Source organism: Cryptomeria japonica, chromosome 9 (genome assembly GCF_030272615.1).
Source record: "Cryptomeria japonica chromosome 9, Sugi_1.0, whole genome shotgun sequence".
NCBI lineage: Eukaryota > Viridiplantae > Streptophyta > Pinopsida > Cupressales > Cupressaceae > Cryptomeria > Cryptomeria japonica.
This window is the reverse complement of record NC_081413.1, coordinates 66,558,212-66,568,105: the sequence shown is the minus strand read 5'-3', so window position 1 is coordinate 66,568,105 and position 9,894 is coordinate 66,558,212. Positions and strand designations below refer to the sequence as shown.

General features: G+C 31.7%; 1 protein-coding gene across 1 annotated transcript; it reads right to left on the bottom strand.

Annotated features, from left to right (window-relative positions):
- Window positions 1-4,942: 4,942 nt before the first annotated feature.
- Window positions 4,943-5,821, bottom strand: LOC131033525 (protein GLUTAMINE DUMPER 2). Its single transcript, XM_057964759.2, has one exon. The coding sequence runs from the start codon at window positions 5,783-5,785 to the stop codon at window positions 5,315-5,317; it is 471 nt and encodes a 156-aa protein (XP_057820742.2). The 5' UTR covers window positions 5,786-5,821; the 3' UTR covers window positions 4,943-5,314.
- Window positions 5,822-9,894: the final 4,073 nt, after the last annotated feature.

The following is a 9,894-nucleotide window of genomic DNA, read 5'->3' as shown; positions in this document are numbered from 1 at the left end:
TCTGATCAATGAAATTCTACATCTCTCAGCAAAGATATGTTCACTAAAGTAGGGGTAACATGTAATATTAAAAATCACACCTTATACAAGTGAGTGCAATAAATGACACCTTCCTCCACATCATTAGAGGTTGTGTGCTATCATTTTTGTCTTCTTATCCAGCTGGATTTATTTATAAGCTCAAAATTGGAATATTACCAACTTTGTTCACTTGTCATCCTCAGGAGCCTAGCGCGACATAGAGATGTATGCATGACATGCTAGCATCCTACCAATTCGACAGTGCACAGGTGGCCATTTGAGCATTATGCCTATTCTTGGAAGGAATCATAATAGTCGTGCATGTGCCCACCAATGTTGGTTTTCCTTCCAGAGCCTATATATGCTCATTTGGAAGCATTTGGGGGATTCTTGGCATTCTTGATCATTTTCTTACAAAGTTGGAGCTTTTGGGTGATCTTCTTGAGTAGAGTTGACAAATTTTCTATTTAATTCCCACCATTACTATCACCTTTGAAGAGCTCTTGGAATTCAACTCCATTAGTCCAAGTGAAGGTTCTTTGATTGCCGAAGGGGAGTTCATCTATATCCCTTTTTATTTTAACATCTATCATTTTTGTCCAGTTTGTCAATTGCTTATCTATTTTATTTCCATCATTATCATTTTATCTTTCTATAGTTTCTACTAGTTGGGTTGTCCATGGGAGTGGAAACACCAAAACAAGGGTCTGACTAAGGCAGACTGCAAAACACAACCCCCAACATTTTCCTTTCTTGTTGATGTGCAGGTTTGTAGTGGTCAGAAAGTTATCATCTTGTGTGAGGCTTGAATCATGGACCGGTTGTGAGTTTCCCTTACTATTTTTACTTAGTGATAGCATTTTTTATTATGTGCTATTTGATTAGATTTGTCATTTTCCAGACTTATTCAATAATGTAGTTGCATCTATGAATTTTTTGTATGGTCTTTGTATATCGTTTGTACAGGATGACTTCATGTCACACTGGTGTCCTAGATTTGTACACTCATCCTCAAGACAGAGGCTTAGAAAAGTCATCTTAGAGTCTCATTTGCAATCTGTTAGTTTGGTTTCACATTTTTCATCATCTAGCTCACCCTTAGCACCAGTTTAAGTAAGGTATAGGTGGATAGGTTTATTCTCTAGAATTTAAAATCTTAGAGGTAACAAATTTTGTCCTCTACATTTCTATTAAAGTTACAATACATATTTTCTTCATTTCTCCTTTCATTAGATCCTCTTTCAAGAGTATTTTATTCTTTATAAACCTCTATATTTTATAAGAGATACCCAAAATTTTCTCCCTTTTTAGGATATCTTTCTAGTCTTCTTTCAGTACATTTAGCATCAATTTCTTTATTTACCACACTCCAAATTCCACACTTCAAATCACACATTTTCTCTTATCCACACTTCAAATTCCTTATATTGATCAATCACCAATGTGTCTGTTCTAGCTCAGATTCTGTGTGATTCTTCATATCTTCTTTCTTACACTTCTTTCAAAAATAATATCCTTATAGGCCTCAACATCATTTTAGAACACATATTCATACATTTGTTTAATCTTTTGTGAATTCTTTAGTGACTCAAACATACCCTTTAAATCATAAATATGTGCTTGCAATAATATTTCAATCTATAAGGTAATAACCTATATCATTATAGGTCTCTAGCTACAAAAAAGCTCTATCAACTTCAAACAAAAATTAAAATACTCTTTTTTGTCTTCTCGTGACTTCTTTTCTACCATATGTAGTTATAGACCTCTTCTCATACTTGCAATCAATTTCACTATCACTCAAGCCCTCTATATTTATATGCCTCTTCTCTCCTACAATAAATTTCTCTAGAGATCAAGACCTTTATAGGTATAGAATCTTCTCTTTTATATCAAACCATCTAGGGCTTTTTAGACATCATCCAAATTTCGACTATAAAATCTGTTCAATTATTTTCAACTTATCCTTCACCTAGCAAATAGTTCATTAAAATGAATTTCTCATCTTTTACAATAAGGTTTTCCTTTTTTTTCCTCTTCCTTATTTGTATGGTTTCCCATTTCTTACTTCAATGAGCCTTTTCTCTAGCCATTATCTCTTCTAAACGAAAAATAACTTTCTCCATGATGTCAACTTCAACATATCTTAGTGAGCAAACTTGGTTTGTTATCTCTTGATGTATACTTTTTAACATCAAATATGATATGAAATTTCAGCAAGTTCACATGCTTCAACTCCACTAATCAGGCTTTCTTTGATACCATTTTATGTAGTCAAAATTAGGGAATCCTTTTAGGCCACCCAATCTTGTAGCCAAAGAAGAATATTCACAATCATAATAGATTGTCATATGATTTATTGATGTGTAACATTCAAAAATGTTATATATAATAGAAAATATTACAGTTAGTTCATTCAAAAATTACAATCTTATTTTCATTATATTATATTCTTCTTATAAAGTCAACCTTAATTGTCAATAACCTTTTTCCCTCATTTTCCCATCCACTCTAAAAAACATAAAAAATTTTACAGACTAGCATTTTTAACCCTTTCAATTATTGATATGCCACATGTGTAGAATAGCCTACATCTCCACAAAATTGATTAATCATTATTTCTTGCTTGTGGGAGAATAACATCCTTCCACCTTCTCACAACAAAGTATAGTTAAATTTTCTTTTTAACAAAATTGAATAAGTTGAGTAGTTTTTCAAGATTGGAAGTTGGATTGAATTCCACATGATGACGACTCTCAAAAGTTCAAACTTTCTTTGAAAATATTGAATTCACTTTTAGAATTCTAAGTTGAGTAGTTTCACAAGATTGGAAGTTGGAATGAAGTCCACATGATGATGACTCTTAAAAGTTCAAACTTTCTATGAAAATATTGAATTCACTTTTAGAATTCTTACACTTCTTTATTTATGCATCGGTTGCTTCATGAACCATGGAACCTCTTCTCTATATTCATTTTAGACAAAGTTAAACTTATTTATTTTGGCTTCCATACTAGTTTTTGAGCTAGTGAGAACACTTAAAAACTCTTCTTTTGATGAAAATTAATTTCAATAAATGAAAGAGTTTGAGAACTTTAATTATGACCATAAACTAAGTGTTACAACAAAAATAACTTTATATAACCTCACCTTTCAATACACATTATTATAGAACTTCATTTACTATCTCAATGATATCATTTTTCCATGAACAAAAAGAGTTTGCAAACTAGAAATTTTCCTTGAAATGAAGAGAAACTAAGTGTTTTGATGAAAATAACATTGAAACAACAAAGGACTTCATGAATTAAAAGTATTACCAAAAACTAAATGTTCCCAAGAAAATGACTTCTAACAAATTGGGGACTTCATAAACCAATTTTTTTGCCAAAAATAGAGACAAACTAAGTGTAGTCAATGGAATGAAATCTTCATGAAGTTTTGGTGCTGTTAAAATGCTCTAAATTCTAGCCGAATACTCCAAATATCACTAAATTTAAACTGGGGATACACATTATGGTCATTTTAAAGCTGAAACTCTTCACTTAGTCAAATTGACTTTAAATTTCTCTTAAGCATAATGATTAAAAAAAAACCTAAAATAAAACTGAATTAAAATTGAAAGCAAAACCTCAAATGTGTTTGGTTTATTTTATTATGAGCATTAAGCTGAACCTCTTTGGCTACAAGGACTAAGGGTTACAGCTTGGTCTCTAGTGGGCTCATTAAGAACCTTTCAACTTTACAAGTAGATCAAGGACCTATTGACAAACTAGAAGAAATTAAAAGAATGTTGATTGTCGCGTCTTATTTAACTAATTAATTAGAAAAATGTAAGATTAGATTATTTAATTAATAAACAAGATTTATTTAAATAATTAAAGATGATAGAAAGATGATCTAATTAATCTATTGAATTAATTTGTAATAAGGTGATACATTAAATTCAGACTAAAGCAAACTTTTATACTAAAACCATACACTTCAAACACCAACACAAAAGAATGTAAAATTAAAGGACTAAGCATGTGATGCAATCTTCACCTCTACAACCAGTAGGTTTCGTATTAACTTTTTGAGTACCCAAAAGCATTGTTCTCTATCCATTTTGTGCGGCAATCGCACTGCAAATGTTTCTTGTGGACAATATTCAAGGTTTGTAATATATATACACCCAAGTCCCCAAGGCTCCATAGCATCTTGTTGATCTTATAAAAACTAAAAGAGGTGACAGAGCTTCTATTCTGACAATAGGGTACCGACTGCAGCCAGAGTGGCGACAGTAACAGCCTTCTCAGAAGAAAATTCATAATGGTGTTCATCATTGAAAGTTTGTAAAAGGGACCTACAAATGTGTTATCAAAGTTCTCTCAACATAACAATTCATTCTAAAGAGAAAAAAGTTTTATTTTGTGACCTTTGATGCATCTGCCTCTTCACACAAAGACGACGAATTAAAATCATATCGTGGTTTCTGGTTTATAACAGAAGTCACTTTAATTTAATGGCAACAACCTGGGTTTATTAAATGTTTGAATGAACCAATTTTCCTTAATTGAAATATTTATGAATGTATAAAATTAACTTTTAAAATATGTTAAAACCAAAGTTGTCAGAGACTGGTACTGGTATGAGAGACTTGTACCTATGACTGCAGGGTTTGACAGAAGCGCTGCGACAGATATCCCCTACTATAATATAGCAGGAAAGTTCACCGTGTACCACAAGACTTTTTTTTGGAGCCAAGATAACTACAACAGACTGGTTCCCACACCTTTTGAAAAATAGGAAACAGAATATTTAGAAATATCCATTTTTTAATATAATTTATTAATTTATTAATTTTCTAATAGTAAAGTTGAAAATATTAGTAACCAAAACAGAATCACATATATTGTTAATTTCCAAGTTTCTGAAACGTCCAAGGTACAAGAGATGCATCCCAGATGCCTCGGAGACGCGCCCCTCCCAGAGGGTCGGAGAGATGTCTCCCTGCAACTATGATTAAAACAAATAAATCTAACTTTATTACGTTTCAAGACATGTTAAAAACGAATAAATCTAACTTAATTTAAGTTGTTCAAGATCTCAGTCTAAAAATTTGCCCACCGAACAATTTGTATTACAGTTTCAAGCCAACTGTGTAGTACAACTAATATGTCAGAAACCCTAACAAGCGCAGAAGTTCAGGCACAAAATTAATGATAATTAACACATACTACAAAACTTTTCTGATTTCTCCCATGCTTTTTGTGAAGAGAAGAATTTACATATTTTTCTTTACCTCAGACTCTTACTTTGTTGCAAATGCCACAGGAGTGGGCTTAGCAATGAAACTGGGCATCTCTTCACCAGCCATGATTACAACCACTTTGTCACCATTATCATTCTCTGATAAATATGACAAATCCTTCAAAACATCACTTTTCTGATCAAAATTGGAATCACTTCTTCTATTGCTACTATCTTGGGAAGCAGCACCATTTGGTTTGCTAAAGTAGGAACATGCAAGAATGATAAAAGCAAAGGCTATTAGGGCCACCATGGCTGCTACTCCTCCAAACAGATATGGAACAGGTGAATGCCATATTGAAGAAGAACTTAAGCTATGAGGTGTGGCTGTAATATTCCTCATATCTTGATTTCTATACCTCACACCAGAGATTGTTCCTTCAACTGAGCTTGGATTGCAAAACTTGATGATATGATACAAATACAGAGAGACTGATACATTTAATATAGAAAACTTTACCACGACTTTCATAAACTCTAATTATTTCTTTACTGTAGGAAAAACATACAGTATGTGTTGGACAGAACACACAATTTTCTTTGAAGCATGTGGGTTTGATAGCCATCATTATTCTGACGTAAGCAATTTGATAACCCTAATTATTCTGATGTAAACCACTCGGCCAATCTTGTTATGATATGTGTCCACTGGAATTTAACACTGACGATGAGTAACAATCCTCATGAAATAAAATATTTTGCTTATTGTTGTAAAGGCTGCTACTTTAGATCTTTTATCAAATCGAATCCAAATTTTACGTCTAGTTTCAAGGGAATATTGCTAATTTTCTTGATCCATTGTCTTTATAGAAGCGTGCCCATAAAACCTTTATTCCTGGAGTCTAGTCTATTTCAGTCCCACTAATTGCTTATTTTATTGTATAACTTTGGAATTGTGTGTCTTGCTAGGAAACAGGTAGCAGCAAAGGACTTGGGAAATGCCAAAGGTTTTAAGTGTGGAAATAACTTTTTGTGATTGAGGGCCAGGCTTATCCCATTGAATCTATCAAAACTTATTTCCAGTACATTGTATGTGAACCGACTTCAACATGCTTATTCGCCTAAACTTCTGCCACTATAGTTAAGGAGAATATACAACTTTATGGGCAACAGTTTTTTTTGAATGGTTATTTGATTTTATGAATCAAACTTTCTTCGAAGGTTTGGCATCCTCAGTTTCCTTGAATGTAGATCTAGCTTTAATTTAGTCATTTATCTGCCTTTTTAAGAAGAATAACATATATAAAAATCAACTCTTATAATGACATAACAATCTGCTCCCATCTTTCCAATTCCATTTTAAATAAAAAATGGAAGGAGTGGCGTAATAAACCACTGCAACGTTTGACATGTAATGGAATAAACTGTGTACAAAACATAAAGACATTATTTAGGGCTGGATAGTTAAAAAGATTGCTTACGGTTTCTAAAAGAATCTTGCTTTTGGGAAAGAGAGATTAAATATATGTAAACTTTGAAATGAGGGATCCTATGCCTTATCTATGGACATCCCCATCATCACATTTAAAATAAATAAATAGATAATATTAAAATAAGTAGATAATAATTATCAATGTTTTCTTCTTTTTTTTATATTGAACAATGCTTTTAAGATTTGAACTTAGATCTTTCATATAGGAGGCTTGCATATAACTGCTGCAGTGTGAGGTCATCCTCCATTATTATTGTTTTCTTAATGTATTAATGACATTGTCAATCACAAATTTTTTAAGGGAATCTTCTTTAATCTTATATATGCCTTCCAAATTGTTATTAAGAATATTTTTATAAAATATAAGTTCATCTTAAATCTTATCTTAATTTTAGTATAATATTAACATTTTATGATATAATTCAAATTAGAAAAAGTAGGTATCATCATTCTAATTATCAAGGCATTCCCTAAACATATAAAGCCTCTCACTCATGTTTTAGACACCTGAAATTGGTCCCATGTCCTTATGACTTCTAGAAACACCTAGAAATCACCTTTCAACCTATCACCTAATCATTTTTCCTCACAATACCACCTTAGGTCACCTAGAGACACATTTATACTATTTGTCAAATCAACTAAATAAATTATATTTAATTAGTTCATTGATTTCATCTACTCAAATTAATTGAATAAACTTTTATCTATTTAGTTAATTTATCCTCACAAATCACCCTTCTCTAATAATTTATTAATTGATTATTGAGAGTCATATGACTAAGTGTTTGTTTAGATTCTCTCAACCTAGACACTTATAAAAATCAATAAATGAGAGACATAAAAGTCAAATTGGCTTTGCATCTTAACCATCAATTTCATACATCATCAAATCTCAACCATTCACATAAGGATATACTCTAATTCATTCCTATAATCTAGCTTTTATCACCTGATGGAACACTTGTCACATGACTACAACTCTAATCCAAACCTTAATCTACATTCAATCTTAGTCATCTATTAACCAATCCATATAAGAATTTCATTTTTTCTTGAGAGATCTATGAATGAGAGGCATCATCTATTCATCATAGTCTTATGTTTTGCTTTCTATTTAATCCATTTTCATCGCATTCTTAGTTTATCCATTTCATTGATCATCATATGAATTCTACTATCATACTACTAGTTTCATATACAATCACATTAAATGCATAAAAGAAATTTAAATGGAGCTAGGGTGTGCTCTAATTTAGCTCTATCTGAGGAGAAGGGTTTTAGATGAGGGTATTGCATGTGTATTGCATTATCTTCTATATTATATATTACCTTTTTTATCTTAATTTTGGCATGTCCCATATAATTCTTACTCTCAAACCTAATATATTTTTGAGTTAATTCTAAGTTTTTTGTTGTAAATTTTGAAACTAAAGGGCGGGGGGGAAGGTAAGGTGAATAATTATATCCAATTTTTACTCTATGTTAAACCTTAATTACCATGAATCAAATCTATTCAACCTAAGTTCCTCGTGATATAACTGTGATGGATTAAAATGGAATTAGGTAGTATCAGGACCTAAATCCACTTTAAATCATACATTGGAATATGAAAGAGCCTAAGGAAGTGATCCACTTTGACTAACTCTTGTGAAAGAGAGTCAAGGGATACTTTTAGTGTTTCTATTCCTTTACTGATATGAAAGAGAATGCGTCAAATGTAATAGAATGTCAAACTAAGCTAGTAGGATAAATGAAAATAGCTACAATAGTAGCAATAATATTCTGATAAAGAAACAAAACTCAGACAGAAAGCATAGATTTGGAAAAAGGAATCTAGTCTGCACTTGTGATAAAAAATTGGGCTTGATCTGATCGGAACAAGACGTTAGTCACCTTGATCTTAGTAACTGAGTTAATCTCCAAACTGAGATTCTAAAACCTAAGACTATTTAAGGTCTGTATACCAAATTTGAAGTTGATTGAGGAGGACCAGGGCATTGACTTCCCTAGTCCTTGGAATCCAGGTCCTAATTTTGGTAATGGGTCTTGGACAGTTGGATGAGATCTTTTAAAAAAAAATCTGCTTTGACAAAAACCTATACCTACACCTGTAAACTGGAAAATGGTGTATTTATGGCTATATAGGAATTTTCCTTAGTCTAACCCTTTGTTTTGGTGATTTCCACCTCCACAAATAGCCAATATAGTATTGAAAAGTGTGTGTTCCCTAGAATCTTATGTGTTTGTAATATTCCTATGAGCTAAAATGCAAACTAGAGTTCTACCCTATGGTGTAAGTAAAAACCCTAAAATGAATGTAATGTAAATGCTTCAAACAAAAAATGCAATGTAGATCCAAAACAATAATATAGATCTAAAAATGTGATAAGATGTAGATCTGAAACTTAAATAGAGATATTAAAATAAAATGAAACCATACCAAACCCTAAGGAGAGGTACAAGCCAATCAACTGTCGGTGATCTCCTTATTATTCTTCAATATCTCCTAAAGCTTCCATGAATGATAAAAAATATTGATGAAGACTTGATTAATGATGAATTTACTGATTGTAGAGTTCACATAAAAAAATTTCTTTCACTTCACAAGGATCTCCTCCAATTGCTAGATTCAAGTCCTTAAATGAGGGAAAGAAAAAGCTATATATATGAAACCTTAAATTTAATTTTGATAATAAGGTGACTTAGAATTAATAAAAATTGATGCAAAGTGGGATTTGATTATTATAATACTACCAAATTAAGCTCCCAAAATTTAGGGAAAACAATATGGGACTAGAATGCTATCATTCTGGTCTAATCTACTTTTTTCCAATTTTCTAGGGATACGATATATCATGATTATAAAGTCAAATGCAACACGGTAGGACAATCCAAGGTTTTTAGATATGCAAAAATGTGCTTTGAAGATTGAAATTGACATTATTGGGATTAATTAAAATAAAATAATAAGGGGTACACCTAGGGTTAAAGGCCCAATTTTATGATATGTATATTGCTGAGAGAGGACTTTATATTTAATTAAATTAATAATTAAATATATAAAGGAGCCTTATAAATGCAAAATTCAATGGGACACACTAAGGTAGGTACTAACCTAAGCATGGAATTGGACAACCCTAATTAGG

What these genes read in the sequence shown, in the direction of transcription:
- LOC131033525 (XM_057964759.2), bottom strand. Translation starts at nt 5,785, where the DNA reads ATGAAAGTCGTGGTAAAGTTTTCTATATTAAATGTATCAGTCTCTCTG.